The following is a 17,402-nucleotide window of genomic DNA, read 5'->3' as shown; positions in this document are numbered from 1 at the left end:
TCGCCAATGAATAAGACTTTGGTACTACCAGAGTGGTGACTGACCATACTTGCTGACTGAAGCGCTCTGCAGTCACAGTGACATTTTATCCCTGAACTATTATATTACATGGAACACTTCCGTTTTTAGTGATAGTGTGACGATTCATGAGATTTTTACTCTGCATGCTAGCACAGGCACTAAAATGTTTCCTCAGGTAAAGGCTCTGCATGTATGCTGACACGTTCAGACCAGCTGAATGGTTCAGAATAAAACATGCTGAGAGGTCTCTACGAGAAGCAGGAGGAGAGTGGGCTCCTCTGGATGTTGGAGTCAGTTAAAAGAAAATGTTCATGTTTTATGTTTCTGCACACCATGGATACATTGCATTTGTACTTTCATTTTTTTAATATGAGTGTGAATAGTCATAGAACTGATTTTGTCATCAGCAGCTGCAGACCTCTGTTTGGGACTAACAAACATTAGTTGTTTTTTGGCAATCCTTCATGGCATTTTCACTGGTTTATTTTGTGTTTGTGGCACAGAACTTGTGTGACTTTTTTCACCAAACATGGGTGTTTTCAGTGGCACATGGCAACATTTCCTAGGTGTATTAGGTGCATTTCCGAGCTGCATTTCCGCTACTGAACCTAGGTGTTTTTTTACTAACACATCATCGCATTTCCCAGTGGCATTTTAGCCACCAAACCTGGGTGTTTTTCACCGACATTTCACAGCATTTATTGGTGGTGTTTTAGCTGCTGTACCTGGGCCATTTTCCCCAATACATGGCAGCATTTCCCCAGCAGCATTTGACCCACTGAATGTGGGCATTTCTCACACACATTGCACATTTCCCAGTGGCATCAGAGTGACTGAACTTGGGCATTTTTCACTGATATATCACAGTGTCTCCTAGTGGCATTTGTACCACCAGATGTGGGTGTTTTAAGCCAAAACACGATCTTTTCCTACAATAACCAAGTGTTTTTGTGTCTAAACCTAACCACACCTTTACCACAACGTTGTTGAGAAACAAAGTTTCAACGCATCTGTTACAAAGTAATGTAAATTTGTAATGCAAATTTCTTTTTGAGTGATTGGCTTGTACAGACAATCACCAGTTAATTAAAATGAGAAAACTAACCCTTAGCCAGCTGTTCATTTCCCTGCATCAAGCTCCAGTTGGTTTCCAGTCTTATGGCACTGAAAAGTCAGCCAGTTATCAGAACGTTATTGTGCAAGTTCTTTGCAGAGAGGAGAGCAACAGAAAAAAAAACCTCCTTTCACATTTTTATTATGTCACTGCCAATTTGGCCCAGTGGTGGTTAGAAGGTCGTCGGGCCATGGTTCCATCAGAGGGATTATTCCTCAAATGGGATTACAGGCTTGTATGAAAAAAGGAAGAAAAGGGGGTGGATGCTCAAGCGAGCAAGAGAGCAGAAATATTTAAATGCAGACAGACACATTCAAGTAAAGAGATCATTTTGTCATCATTAGTGGGGGAGAGGAAAGGAGGGGGAGGAGACTCTTAAGAGGGATAGAAACTATGGTGAGATGTGAATTTTTTGGTTTAATGAAGATTAAAGATCGAAAGATTTAGGAGAGAGTGTGTGTATGTATAGAATTGGCACAGAGCACAGTGTGATTCTCTTTAATTTCTTGAATATTTGGTTCTTTTATCTTATCTCTATTGTTTTTTCTCCCTTTTTTCTACCTCGTTCTCTCCCTTTTAAGTGAGCCAGAATAATATCTATAAAGATGCATTGGAGTGGAATATCCTGGTCACCCATCCGGTGTGACTAGGACACTACAGTAAAACAGACACAAGCTCTTTCACAGAGGCACACTCTCTCTCTCTCACACACACACACATACACATACAGTTAGATGGCGTTCATGCACACTGTGAAGCGGGATGGCAGAGATCCACATGGCTTGGAGTGCCAGCGGCGTCTTGCTGCCCTGCCACCATGGCCCCGCTACATGTAGGTCAGCCTCGGCCGGGGGCACACCACCCTTACCCTCCCTCGCTCTCTCCCGTGCTTCCTTCTCTCACAATCCCCTCCCTCACTTCTTCCAACCCTTCCTCACTGGCTTCTTCTTCCTTTCTCTCCTCTCATTTATCTCTTATCTATCTATTTATCTATTGTTTTTTGTTCTCAAATTTTTGGAAAGTATGTTTTCTTTAAAAATCCCCAAAATTACAGAATTTATTGCAGCAAGAAAGTGTAAAAACAGAAACTATATGTAAAGTATTTATGGAAAAATCATAAGGCAATATATTAGCCTCAGTATTATGTTAACATTGCTTTGCATATTTCCTAAATGTTGGCCTGATATTCTCTTGATTTCTTAATAGTCAACCTTTATGAGCTAAGAAAAACAGCCATAATTGTCAGTTTTGTATTGATGCATTTTCAGGTATTTCAGTTGATATTTTTGTTTTTTCTTAATTCTTAATTCAGCACAGGAGAGTTTTCACAACCAGTACTAAACAATCAATCCTCAACTTTATCGGACGATTAAATAAATATATAAATAAAAATAAAATCACCAAATTTTGAAGTAGATGGCTTTCCCTGGACACTGACAATGTAGTAGATTATGTCTACCATGTTATCATAGCACTTTTAAACAGTAGATGATTAAAACAAGTAATACTTAATAACAAACAATTTTTCCCATGTCAAATAGTCACTAAAAATAGCTTGAGAGGGACCATTTAACAACACAAAATTTATGCTGTATAATACTGGTTATAAAACTCATTAAGATTTTGAGGGGAAAAGGGCACAATTCATCAGTCATTAAATTGATGTTATTTTTTAAAGCCAAACATTGTTCAGATAAACAGTGTAAGCCTCCTTGGAAAGTTTTCTTTGCTAATCTAAAATAAACAGAGGATTTCAGCGCCTGACAGGTTACTGTTGTGCGTCATCTGATATTTGTCATTGGATCTTCAAGTTGTGAGCCTCATTAAGTGATGGAATCAGGTGCTTACTGCACACACACCAGCAAGGGGAACAGAGAAAAATGTCCTTTAATATTCTCATTACCCCAGTCTGGGAGGACAAGGTTATAAAATTTGAAGGCAGGTTTGTAAAATCAGCATCATTAAACTCTATATATTTCAGCAGGTAAGAAGTGTGTGGCATTTTGCAGTGATTAAGAGTGACACAATTTGCTTAGTCACAAACAACAGCCAAAAGTCAGTTGCTCTGCAGTTCTTGAACCATGCGTAAGTCATTCAGCGTGGGCCATTTATTATGTTCACATGTTATGTTGAGCTGCTATGCTGTTGTTTTGCATAAGGAAATGATTGTGTTCAGCTGACATGACACTCGACAGGTATGACTCTAGTTTATAATTTCCATAAAGTATATGGTTTGTTTTTACTCACCCCTGCCCACCATATTAAGAGCACTGTTCTTTAAATGAATACTTCATCCACAAAGTAATTACTTGTATATCAGTTAGTCAGGCTGTATTACCATGAATTTGTGAAGAAAACATTTTTGTCACAATGCCTGCATTAAAATTATTGATTCGTGATTGGGGACCACTTTGAAGTAAGTATTATTCAGAAATCCATTTTTTCTAAAACTTAACTTAAAGTCTATAACTCTTCCTATGAAGAGAAATGTTACTACAACAGTGTTATATTTTCATTTCAGTTGTTATCTGTTTATACAGCAGCCTTTACAGAAACCACAGGAAGAGTTATAGTTACTGACAATTACATTAATAAACACACAGTTATCAACTGCATTATGCTGTCTTATTGACATATTGACTTATGTACATCTATAAATGCTAAGTAGGGGAACTAAAGTAAAGTGTTAATATTTTCCCCCAAGTTTATCCAAAGTCCTGAAGTTCTTTGGCACACAGCAAGCATGTTTTGTGCCATCTGTATGCACTATCTGTGTGCACTTGCTGTTAAACAGTCTATTTTTGGCATTAACTTTATGTTTTGAAAGTGAAAAGCAACATTTTGGCAACAGCTTTGTTGCTTGCAGCCAGTGCAACAGCAGTGTCCAACCGAACTGCACAGGGACAAAGACTACTTATTGGCTGCGGGCAAAATAGGACAAATGGGAATAATATGAGTTTGAGGGGAAAATTGGGTGCGCATTCTTGACTATGATGATATAACAATTATAGTTCCAGACAAGCATATGCATAATTTAAGGCAAAAACCAAAAGAGCTTTGGTTAGGATGAGGCACTCAGAGATGCTGTCTTTAGTTTTGAAATTAGGCTGAAATTGCCACCTGGCTGGACATTTACAGTAGTTGGTACGTCATGTGGAGCCTACAAGAAAACATCTCCTAAATGAATATGAACTCTGTCTTTTTGGCATCACTGGCATCAACCTCCCTGTCCAACCAGCTGAGCTAATCACCCACTATGCACTTCTCCCATGTGCTTGTCTAAAGGCCATTACTGCTGTTCAGAATTTCATAGAGGGCTCGTGAAAACTGTGCTCGCTGCCTTTCAAATGATTTCCTACAAATTACTGTGGCACCAAGATGCCTTTCATCTTCCCATCTCTTTGCCCTGTGTGCTCTTGATGTGTTTTTTTCTCTCCCTGCCACTCTCCAGATCTCTCTTTCTGGCTTTTCTCCATCCTTTCATTCATTCTCTAAATACCTCCATCCAGAAACCTGCAGTTGCCGCTCCTGCTTTCCCCAGTCCTTGAGACTATAAACCAAAAATTACATTTGATTAACTGTGGTACAGGATACATGGTACTTCTGGGGTCTCATCTAAAACCACTTGCAACACATACCATTTCCCATGACATGATACTTTCACAGCCCTAATAACAGTAATTACCCTCAGACAGCGGCGACAGGCTGAGAGTGACATACGACTAATGCTAAAAAATGTCTCTATTTGCATGTATGAAAACAGTTTGTGGCATGCAGGATAACATGTTGAGTGACATCTCTATCAGACAGCAGTGTATCAGTTTCTCTCCCTGCTTCTGTGCCCAGGAAAACAGTTGGCAAGTCTGGTACCCTGGACATGGGCAAAAGGCGATGCCACCAGCTTACGTTCAAACACAACCAATCACCAATCAGAAAACGTGTTATTATTTCAAGCCTCCAGAGATAACTTTTTTGTTGAAACATTTATTCTGAAATCAATGTTAATTGCACAATGGCTATAGAGCAACAAAAAACTGTGTTCAAATTGGTTTGCTATTAGCTTTCACTGTGCAATTCTGCCTGCCCCTGGGTACGATCTCCCAGGAGAAATGAAGGATCCATATACAGCACAAAAGGAAGTGCATCGACCATTGTGCAACAGAAGCAAGGAGGGTGGATATAGGAGAAGTCACGGTTTCAAATGACGTCACACAGTTGGGGTACAGCACATACACAATGAAATACTGCGCACATGTGCATGCAGTGAAATAGTTGCTTGGCCATTGCAGACCATATTTCACAGCGCATGTGCTGTACCCTGATTTTGTGATGTCGTTTGAGACCATCACTTCTCCTTGAACAAAAACAGAAGAAAACTGTGCTGTTTGTTAGCACCAGCTATCTGCAGCAAAGAAGTGATTTTGCAGTTGTTATTACTGCCCACAGTTGTAGTGGATATGGCAGAGGGCAGAACTGTGAAATTCTGCATAGCAAAAGAAGACGAGCCCCATTAACAGAGGCTGCAAAAAAGGCAAAAAGAGAGAGTGACTGAAACCGGGGCAAAACATGGGTGAATCTTGGAAGGGCTTATCTACGATAGAGGGAGTTCCAGGATCTGACAGGGTTCAAAACCGACGTTGAGTTAGCATCTTCATCACAGTCATCGTCCTGTTAGATCAGTAAGTAGCAATACCTGCCTACATAGTTGTTTTTAACTTTCATTTTCTTCTTCTCTCTTCAATGTGTGTGTTGATGCTGTGTGGATGGTTTTTAAGATCTGAGAAAGTCTGAAAGCCATCCTGTTAGTCTTGGAGACACTAGGTGTGGATAGAATTGAAAAGTTTGAAACTTATCGTTTCCCACTTTATTATACAACATGACATTGCTTACTGTTCTGAGAGGGATTTCGCATAGCCTCAGCATAAATAAATGTAATTTATTTAATCCCTGGAGTAATCACAATCTTGTAATTTCATGCAGTGTTTTTATGATAAAACTTTTACGATCCTCCTTGAGGACAAAAATGTATTGCAGACTCTTCTTTTTCCAAGTGATTTCCATTTTCTCTCCTTCTGCACTTTTCTCAGTGGCTTTCCCTTTGTCATTTTTCATCACAATCATCGTCTCCACTTTTGTCTCCACAGCTACACCCAAAATACCTATATTTTGTCCTCATTCTCATACCATGTTGGGATCTCCTCTTGCTGTAATTGCCAGAATAAAAAACGATGGAGTGTTTCTGTCAACATTTGCCTGATAACTCATCTATATCCACACGCACACACACTTTTACACGCTATCACACAAACAATCCCAGCCACATTACGCATGGGTGTGCTCACAGAATACAGGGACATATGCACACACACACACGCACGCACACGCACACACACACACACACACACACACACACACACACACACACACCCCTCTGTGTGAAGTTGATGTAGGTGACAATGAGTGAGCTCTCCATTTCCTCCCTCATTTGTTGGTTCTTCTCTGCATGCTCTCCACCGAGCCAGAGGCCATCATATAGTCAACGTGAGATCCATATCCAAAAACAAGCCCCAGTTGCTGTGACTGTGGAGTCAAGAGAAAATCATGAATGCCAGATGCAATATAAGACTGTCTTTGTTGTTGTATGTTTTGCTTATTGTGAATATTCAATGATGGTTCGTTGAGTTTACTAAAAATCTTCTAGCAGTCATTTTTCAAAAAACACATCATACATTATTGGTTTGTGAAGGTGTGTTCCCTCCCTCCAGGCAGCTCGTGGTTTCTGATGAATTCAGTGCAGTATGACCAACAGTTTTATTTTTGCATAAAAGTACATCATCGTTGCATGGTAACTAGAGAGTTGCGAGTCAGTTGCTGAACGGCAGCCCATTGTCAAGCTTTTGTTCCAGCATCAAAGAATCCAACCTGGAGGACGAAATAGCCAAACATGGACATTGTGAATAGGATCATGTAAATATAGATTTAACTTTTCTGGAGCCAGCTCTCATGTTTTAGATGTCACAGGTTTCCACCATTCATGTAACAAGCTGGGAGATTTTTTTTTATGAACGTTCTATAAATGGGCTACAAAAAGAGCATAGAAGAAAAAATGAACTTTGTTCGGATAAGGGTTGCTGTGGTATATGTTGCCATTGTTACTGGTAACACCGGGCAGCTGAGGATCAGGAGGTAGAGCAGGTCATCCACACCTATTTCAGCACCCGTGTTATCAAGTTAAAGCAGCCACACTGCTCGTCAGAGCAGTTGTGGTCAGGAGTGTCTCAGCTGCGGCACATCTACAGAAATGGTGGCTCGCTGATTTTTTACCTATCCCGCGCACATTTGTCAGCAGGAATAGACAGTGAAAACTGTGTGTTGATTATATTGACTCTAAACCACTTTTACTGCACCAAAGTCTGGCTGTTTGGTGCAGACCATGATCCAGGGGAAGTTTTACACCTGTCGTTTTGGTTCGGATCAAACTGAAAGGTCTGACCCAAATGGCATAGGTGTGAAAGCACCCTAAGAGTACATGTGAGACTATCGAATAAGTAACTGTTTTTTGGGACTTGATTTTGTAACCCTTAGGACCCCTCAGGAGTTAAATACAACTTTCAACCTTGAGATAATTTTAATATGAACTCTCGTGGAGTGAAGCGAGGAGTGAGGAAAGCAAGGAAAATATCCTTTGGCAAGATACTGAACCCGCAATTGCTCCCCAATGTTTACTGAGTGGTAGGTATACCTTACCTTGTGTGGTAATGTACCAGTGTGTGAATGAGACATGTAGTGTTAAAGTTCTTTGAGCAGTCAGAACACTAGAAAGGTGCTCTGCTCTATTAGATCATTTTCTTACCACTACCACATTTTTTTGTTTTTTTTTAGTTTAATGCTAGAGAGTCGCAATTTATATAGTATAAATTGAAAAATACCTATGCTAATAGGGAACCTGACAATGTTAATTAAAGAAAAGGAGTTGGTTACATAGCAAAGAAGTTGGAGATGTTGTGCAGCCTGTCGCCAGCAGCTCTTCATTTGACAGCTCACTGTGGCTCCTGACCGTTCAGTTGATCCCTGCCACATTTCAATCTTTTCCAAAGTCAACAAACGCCAACAAAAGACCAATAACTTAATAATGTTCATTTCACTGTCAAATACATTACATTTCCTGTGACTACTTCATGAAGAAAGTCAGCGCACCAGTTATGCTTTTAATGTGAAGCTGCAACTGTAGGAAATGTTTGTTTTGCATTAGCTGTAACTTAACAGGGAGCTCAACAAATTTTGAGCACCATCGTCAAATGCATTCTCTTGTGTAACGTTTTCGGTGTACGCACTAACACCAGTGTTGTCACGAGTTTATTAACCAGTGGGAACATTTCCTCACTGTGGCATCCAGAGTTCCTATTTTTGTAAACAATGGTTTGTGTTTCTCTCAACACCGATATTCCTAGAAAAACACGTCTGATAGAGAGTTGGAATTTACAGTCAGTTTATCCCAAATCTTTGCCTCTGTCACTTTTTCATAGCTCTTCTTGATGTATTGGTTCTGCTCTCTACTTATCTCTCCTTTTAAAATGCCTTCTTTCCTACACTTAACTCTCAGAGGAAACAGGATTGACAGCATCTATTTCTCTTACCTCTCTGCACAATTGTTTCTACCTTCTCTCCATCTATCCTGCTCTCCCTTTTATTATTCCATCCATTTCAACTTCCATCTTTCCATCCATACTTCTTGCTGCTGTCTTCTCTCCATCCCACCCTCCATTTCTTTCTCCCTCTTTCCTCCATCACTCCCCTCATCGCCTCATCTAGCTCCATCTCTCCATAGACAATCTGCCAGTACTGTGCCCTCCCAGAGTGATCCCGTTAGAGGGGCTAATGCTGTGAAAAATGACAGTGAACCGCCACTTTTACCGCCATCACCACTGCTTTGGGGCCGCCTGCCACCTACAGCCCTGTTGCCTGGCAACTCCCCAGACAGCTTCCCTCCAAAAAGGCGAGAGCTCCTGTCTGCTCTGCTGCGATAGAGACCCGAGCCTAATAAGCATTATATCTCATTTTGTCTTATCATTTTGTTGTTAGTGACACAAGTTTGCTTGGAGCTGCGACTATGGAAAGAGCACTGATGCAGAATGTGTCTCTCATATTGAATGAACAAAATGATTTGCAACAAGTGTGACTTCTTGGAGCATTGTTGTTTGAATAACTGATTGCTCAGCCAAAAACATAAATATACATAAGCGGTGAAAATGCAGATGACGCAGTAAAGCTGCTCAGTAGAAAAGAGCTGAGGTGTTCTGACCCAATTGCAGGTTGCTTGGATGCAAATGTAAACATATAATTAACATGTCATACTGTAATGTCGTGCATTTATACCCAGAGCCTATCGTCCTGCATGTTAGTTGACACTGATTTTTCCTGTACCTGCAGTTGCAGACATGTCGGCCTTATACCAACAGCAGACAAATTCAGTGTCAGAATAAAATATTGACAGTTTTACCTCAGTTGGTGCAGGCTCCTGTGATGTTAATAGTTTGGTGTAAGGTGGTCATAAAATTAGGTTTAAGCTGTCTTAAGTCAGTCTTTTTCTCTTCTTGACATTCTGGCAAAATCAAACATGTTTATTCAAAAGTTTCGAGTCTCATCTTATACAAATAGTGAAGTTCAATGACATGACCATTGATGCCATTCAATTGGTGCACTCTCTTCAGCACCAAACAAGAAGTTGCAAACCAGGTAGACAGTGGGGAGGTGCAAGAACAAGACTCTGTACTCTTGTACTGTGGAAAAGTAGGAGAAACTGCATAGCCTAAACTAAGATGTTGGAGCAAAATAAATAATATTACTCTCAGTAAGTCTTGCTATGGATCACATGTCCAGGAAAAGTGACCATTCAGCTGTCGTGTTGGAGTCGAGATGTTTGGACAGTTAAATCATTCTGCAGCCAGAAACCATGACTTACCAGACCCAGAAACATGGATAATTGTAAAGCAGCAGCCCGAAATGTGAGAAGATGCACAAAATTACTCCATTACAGTGCACAAGGAGCAGAGAGCATCACATTTCACTGGACTTGTACCTTGTATAATTTCGATGTGACAAATACATCATTGATCGATTTATTGATTGATTGATATAAAGATGAATGTGCATTTAATATGACGCTATAACTTTATATTAATGTGACAGCATTCAATTTAGACTAAAAGTGCAACAGAAATGTCTGACGTAAAATGAAGAAAGCCATCACTTTCACAAACAGATGAAGCCAGCAGTGTTTGATATTCCATGTTGGAAAGGGTCTTTTCTTCCATACATGTATGGAAGATAAAGGAGGTGAGGCATGTCTTGGTGGAGTTTTATATCCCCTGCTACACCACAGCTGCAACAGTCCAAAGCAGCTTGCAGAATGATTGTCTTTATTGTTTACATAAAATGTAAAACTGCTTCCTGTAACCAGAGATTATTCGTGCCACTAACTGCTGCCCAGAGACTCGGCCAAAATTGGGCATCTTATGCATGACTCATGATTTTCTCTTGCACAGTCCCAACACATCACTAAGTTTAAAAATAGGCTAAAGAAAATATTTTTTTCATGAAGAAGTTACCTGTAGCTGTAGGCTGAAAATGCCATACTTGATTCTCAGGATCCCTTTTCTATACTGTGTCAACTAATTGTGGTTCCTTGTGAAAAAAAAAAATAGCCTGCCTGTGTGTCAACTCCTGTCCCACTTTCCTATGTTCCACCTTCTTGATGGCTTTTAAAGCAGAAACTCAGCTCTACCAGTCCTTAACCTTCAAGTTAACAAGAATCCAACACTTGAGTCCCAGAATATTCTCGGATATGAGTGACATGAGCCATGCGGCTGCCACGGGAACTCTCGAAAGGGGTTACAAGAGTGCTTTTGACAAAGTGTGTGAACTCGCTGCCACCGAAGCAACCCGCACTCTTTAATGTGTTTCTTTTTTGAGACTTCAGAGGTTGTGAGGATCTTCTGCAGATGGTAGAAAAGTTGAGTCTACATCTGAGATGTAGGGGGGGTTCCTTCTGCTACGTTGTCGCAGTGTCTTTTTTCTCGCAAACGGCGTGTGATGTGTAACTGCATACGTAATCCTTTGCGGGATTGAATGTTGAAAGAGTGCAAGTGGGATGAGGAACACTGTGGGAAAGTTGTATTTCCAAGGCAGAGACATGGGAGTTAAAGCTAGAAAACTGTACTATAATACAACACTTCAAGGATATCCAGAAATGATACGGTGCGGTCCCCGTTTCTGTTCATCTCTGTCGGGTGAATCAGTGCAGCTTTTTAAACACCAATTTTCCATTTTAAGTGATCATTCTATAGAGAACCACTAATTCAAATCCATCAAGGTCATAGAGGAAAGCACGAATAGCTGCAATTTCCATTAATGAGAGCTGAATGGAGAATATGGGGGTCAGAATGACTAGTGGAAGAGGTATTTTGCAGCTCCTAGAGGGATGTGTATGTGTAGGTGTGTATTTATTAATGGAGAGAGCATTCACATGAGACACATTAAACAAAGTGCACACTCAGTGTAGCATGTGTGACGACCGAAACAACGCTCAGTATATTTCCCTTCTTCATCTCTCTATATCTTGCTTTCTGCCTTACAAACTGAATTTCTGCGAATTAAACACTATAATGGAGATGCCTGTACACACATACGCACAAGCACCATCTGCTGAGCCATTAGACATGTCTTACTGTAAATAAGCCTGAAGACACACACATACACACACACACACACGCACACACACACACACACACACACACACACACACACACACACACACACACACACACACACACACACGCGCGCACACGCACCAGGCAAGCAGCATGGCATTACGCCCAGCCTTGCCCCAGGTGTCTCAGTGTTGATATATTGGTGTGGCCTCAGATGAATCCATGCAGGGCAAACTAATGCTCTTATTAAAGGCTTTTTAAAGCTCTGCCTAACAGAGAGAGTGAGAAAAAAGAGAGAAGAGGTGATGTGTTTTAGCGTATTAATATCCACCTCAGGTGCTAATTTGCCCCGTAAGTCACATGTGTCACCAGCTGCTGTGAAAGACAAGTGGAAATGAAAAAGAAAGCTAAAGAAATAGCAAGACGGGGACAGGATGGAGAGATAGTGTGCCGGAGACTGAGTGAGAAACAAGAATAAAAGGAGGAGGTGTAAATCACATTAATGAATAAGCTTCATTAGTCGTGCCCATTAACGTCCTAAGCATGGATTAATTTAACTTCAGTCGACTTTAGAGAAGCCCAGTGGCCATGATAGAAGACAGTTTGATTACACACCTGGATATTTGATCACTGACACCCTTCATTCTGAGTAGCTGCAGACAGTCTGGGTACCTTTTGTCCCTGAATTTGAAATTAGAGCACCTGCAAAGAGAAAACCTGTGCAGAAACATTTGCCTTCTGAGGATTTTTTTTGTTTTTTTAGCTGGTTTACATTTTTTTCTGTTGGCTTTATTGCTCCTCGAGGAAATGTTGCCTGTTTTGCTGTTACTGTACACTTGATACTTGCTTCGGATTATTGGTTCATCTTTCTATTTTTTTTTTTTTACAAAACAATTCAAGTACTTTTTGGAGAGTACTCAGTTCCTGTCTATGTGTTCTGTGTTGTCAACAGGCGGACCCCCAAGGCCGAGACATTGCCATCCGTCCCTTCTTGGAGCACTGTGAGAACACCCACATGACCATTTGGCTGGGCATCGTTTATGCCTACAAGGGACTGCTAATGGTAAGAGGAAAGATCATAGATTTAATTTTGGACTTCCAGTCACACATAAGCGCCCACTTACACTATGAATGTACTGTAAAAGTCTATCTGATGGCTCTCAACAACTTAATAAATGTGCATTAATGAGACCTGATTCCTTTTTAGGAAATGAGGTATCTGAAATGTGTCAGTATTAAAGCTTGAGTAACAACTTCCTAGTGTTATCCTGAGTGCCTGAGGTATTGATTTATCTCTTTACATGCCAACTCTGTGTTGAAAAATTATATTTGAGTATTTTCAGATCCCTGACTTTTCTCTTTCTGTAAAGCGTAAAAATGTTTTGATGAATTTGATGACGCAGTTTTGATACAGGGGGTGTTACATGAAGTTATCCAATCAAATGTGATTCTGGGTGATAACTAAACCAGTCCATCGTATATAGACAGCACTTGACCATTAGCTAGTGTGGGTAGCAGAGAAGTATCTTAGAAGGAGGATTTCAGCCAGAAAAACGTTCTGGCTTTCTTGCCGAGAGTTATTTGAGAAGATGAATACCACTCTCATGTTAAGTCAGTTTTATTTATATAGCACAAGGAACAAATTACAAATTTGAGTAAAAGAAAACAGGAGCAAACCTCAGGAAGAAACAAGAAAGTGATTCGTCATAAAGGATGCGTGTGCACAAAATAAAAATATTAAGATAATAATGTGGAGAATCGGGGTGACAATATTAAGTTAATTTATATGAATAATATAGATTATAACCTCTCAACCACGAAGACCTGGAAAGACTACACTTAAAAACTATTCTGGCACAAAACTTCTGTAAAACCACAAGTTGTCCAGTTGTGTTTAAATGCTTTAATAAGTGATTTTTAACAGGAGATGATGCTGCTATATACAGTTATTCTCCAGTTGCAAGTACGCTGCTACATGTAGCTACATGCTACATGTTTGATAGAAGCTTCTATCAGTGACTTTTCACAGAACAATGGGCTAATATTTTCTATTACAGTCGTTATCTGGCTGCAATGACGGCGCAGCAACAGATAGGAAAGCCCGAAGCAATGACCAGTCAAAGCAGTCTGGGCTTTTTCTGAAGGACTTAAAGAGGCAGGCGCTAGAACTCAATGGTGTCCCAGCAGAGACAGTATGAGGAAAGTGTTTTCTGAACATTAAAGCATGTAAACATCTTCTAGTTAGAAACCTTGAATACAAACATGAACCTTCTAAGTATTATTATGAGCTAATACCTGAGCATGTACCCAAGACACAAGGTTCTTAACAAACTGTAACACACATTAAAATGTTCCATTTCTCCACCGCACAGTGTATTTGAAAAGCCTTGTGGAGCAATTGTAAATTATGCAGACCGCACTATATTTATGGGGAGGCAAAGGAAAGGCGTGAGACAGAGCAGTAAATCATCATAAGAAGATTGAGAGAATGCAGAGGATGCTGAGTAAAAAAAATCTACTGAAAAATGTCAAAGACAGAGAGTTGGAAGAAGTGAGAGAATAGTAGTGTAACAAGGAGAGGAGGATATGAAATAATAAGATGCAAACAAAGAAGTGGAGCAGTTGGAAAAGTTTGTATTGAGTGACTGACAGGAGCCCACATCTGTACGAGGCGCAGAGAGGGACAGCACAGCAAAAACAAGCATTAAGACTCAAGTCATCTCACACATACACACACACACATATGAATGCATACACATGCACGTCACCATCCCTTCACATTCACATACACATGCTCACACACCTGAGATTCACTAATCCTCGATGACTGTAAATCTGCTGCTTGTCATTCCACTAACTCTCATTTAGACTTTAGGATAAGCAGGCAGGCCACTTTACACAGCACACAGTGAATTATTCAGCAGGCTGTGCAGGCTGCTGCGACTTCAATGTTCCAGCTAACAAACAGCTCACTCTAAATAAACGTTTTATAAGCACCAAACCTAAGGCTGCTTTAGACGGATGTCTTTAGATTATGTTTCTCATCTTTAAGGATCACGTAATTGAGTCGATTTTTGTTTGATTTTTTTAAAGTGTATCTTAAAGCTAAGTCAAATAAGATGAAATGTTTCTGTGCAAACCTGTACTCCATTCATAAAGAGCAATAAAGAGAGACCGAATAAGTCCTTCTTAATTCTGGAAAAAAAAATCAAAATGCAAAATGAAAGATAACTGCATAGTTTCAAATAGTAAGGATGGCCAATACAGTTTACAATGGGACTGTATTTTACTTATAAGACGGGACTTTGTTTTTGGTTTTTTTTTTCATATCTTGATCTTCAGATATTTTTCCTTTAGCCTCCCTGAGTGACTGGGGGAAAATGCATCACAGTCTCTCCACCATAAAATATATTCCCATGGCCCACGCGGTTGTGAGCATTTGTGCCTACAGCGAAGGTACAGCATCAATTTAATGCAGAAGTATAAATCCCAAAAATAGGAGTTATCACAAATTAAAACAGCTAATTTGATGAGAAAATGCAAAAAAGCGTTTCTAACCTGGATTGACATTACTTTTCTTGTGCTGTGTTCAGATGCCTTCAACAAGAATTTAAACCTCTGAAACCTGAGAGAATTCATTTAGTTTCTTTTAACATGTTGGGTAAAAAGGCAATGAGCAAAACTGATCGCAAATTGTATTTACAGTAAATGTAAAATACAAGTATTCAAAGTTCTATGTCCTTTTCCTTGAGCCAAAACAAAAGACACAAGGCCCTCTAAGTGCTTGAAAATAATTCGACATGCCTCCCTTGTTTTGCACAAACTTCTCCCCCCTCATAAATAATGAACAGTCCTTAACTGTGTGTGCACTGCATAAAAGAAACAAGTCCACACTTTCTATAACCAAATCAAAGACTGCCTTCAGTTGTTTTCAAATGTCTGTGCAACCTTCTCTCACACTTCTTATAAGACAACTTTCTGTCTCTATTCACCTGACAGTTGTTTGGCTGTTTCCTGGCATGGGAGACCAGGAACGTGAGCATCCCTGCCCTCAATGACAGCAAATACATTGGGATGAGTGTTTACAACGTGGGCATCATGTGCATCATCGGTGCTGCTGTGTCTTTTCTGACAAGAGACCAGCCTAATGTCCAGTTCTGCATCGTGGCACTGGTGATCATCTTTTGCAGCACCATCACGCTCTGTCTGGTGTTCGTTCCCAAGGTCAGTTTTTTTTGTGTGTGTGTGAATGAGGAGAGTGTGTATATGAGCACAGGTGGATAACTCTGCATTGCCAAAAACTAGAGTGCTTAATTATCACCACATTCACACGCCACACTTCACTGACTCTTGAAAGCTAAAAATGCAGCGTCAACAGTTATGTGTAGATTGTTTTTTTTGCCCATGTAATTTTATCCCAGAGTGTAGCTGGGACTAATACCCATAACCCCTCTAACAGTTTATCACCATGAGAACCAACCCAGATGCAGCCACCCAGAACCGGAGGTTGAAGTTCACCCAGAACCAGAAGAAGGAGGACTCCAAGACCTCCACCTCAGTTACCAGTGTCAACCAGGCTAACACCTCCCGACTGGATGGGCTTCAAACTGATAACCACCGCCTCCGCATGAGGATAACAGAGGTCTGAGCCCCTGACTGCATGATGTACTTCTTTATAGCCATTGATCATCATTTTACAAGACAGGAGGACAACGCAGTGGGTGGAAGGGTTTTCAGTGCGCTTTTAAATGTAATTAAAGACAGCGTAATTGAGCAAAAGTTCCTCAAAAGAAGAAAATCATTTTTGATTTGAAAGCAAATAATTTTACTTTAAAATGTTAAAAGACTAGCTCCTTTGTAGCCAGTTAATTTTCCAATGTAATTTCATTAATTCCTAATAAAATGATTGTTTGCTGTTAAAAGCAACTCTGATCACTTTAAGAGATTGTGTTGTCACTTAGCAGGCCATACTGTACTTTTATTCATTTGTTAAAAATGCTCACTGACATCTAGTGACATTTGAAGAAATCCCCTGGCGATCACCCTGGCTCTCTATCAGATCTCTCGGAGGAGAATTACTGCTGTTGTCATTGTTTTTGTTCAGGATTGTTACAAATGAGGAGCTACTCAGACATTTTTGGAGGACAAGTAAAGTTATTATGTATTTGGCAGACAGCTGTCTTCTCATAGTTGCTGCAGTTTGTTGTTCATAGATCAGACAGATTATGTTGTCTACGTGGGTGAGGCTGTCCTTGAATGATTTTTGCAAACTTGATGTAATAAAAGACTGTTCCATTTTTCCTTCATAACTTACTTTGTCTCCTTTATCATTTTTTAACCCATTTTTTTAAAAAAAAAACAAAGCAACATAAAGTGATCATTCCACTGTTTTTCTGTTTGAAAAGCTGGATAAGGAGCTTGAGGAGGTGACCATGCAGCTGCAGGATACCCCAGAGAAAACGCCCTACATCAAACAGAACCATTACCCGGATGCCAACAACATACTCAGCATACGCAACTTCACAGACGGCAAAGGTAAGAAACTGGCTGTGTTTTGT

General features: G+C 40.1%; 1 protein-coding gene across 1 annotated transcript in view; it reads left to right on the top strand.

Moving 5' to 3' along the window:
* gabbr2 (gamma-aminobutyric acid (GABA) B receptor, 2) overlaps nt 1-17,402 on the top strand; it is a 167,259-nt gene that overhangs the window by 134,234 nt on the left and 15,623 nt on the right. The window contains exons 13-16 of the mRNA XM_042505973.1: nt 12,797-12,907; nt 15,844-16,068; nt 16,304-16,486; nt 17,250-17,379. Coding sequence (XP_042361907.1) covers nt 12,797-12,907; nt 15,844-16,068; nt 16,304-16,486; nt 17,250-17,379 — 649 coding nt within the window. The remainder of the gene's footprint in view (nt 1-12,796; nt 12,908-15,843; nt 16,069-16,303; nt 16,487-17,249; nt 17,380-17,402) is intronic.

The sequence above is a fragment of the Plectropomus leopardus genome, chromosome 18, assembly GCF_008729295.1.
Source record: "Plectropomus leopardus isolate mb chromosome 18, YSFRI_Pleo_2.0, whole genome shotgun sequence".
Taxonomy (NCBI): Eukaryota; Metazoa; Chordata; class Actinopteri; order Perciformes; family Serranidae; genus Plectropomus; species Plectropomus leopardus.
Note: the sequence above shows the minus strand (reverse complement) of the source record. Positions and strands in the feature narration are given on the sequence as shown.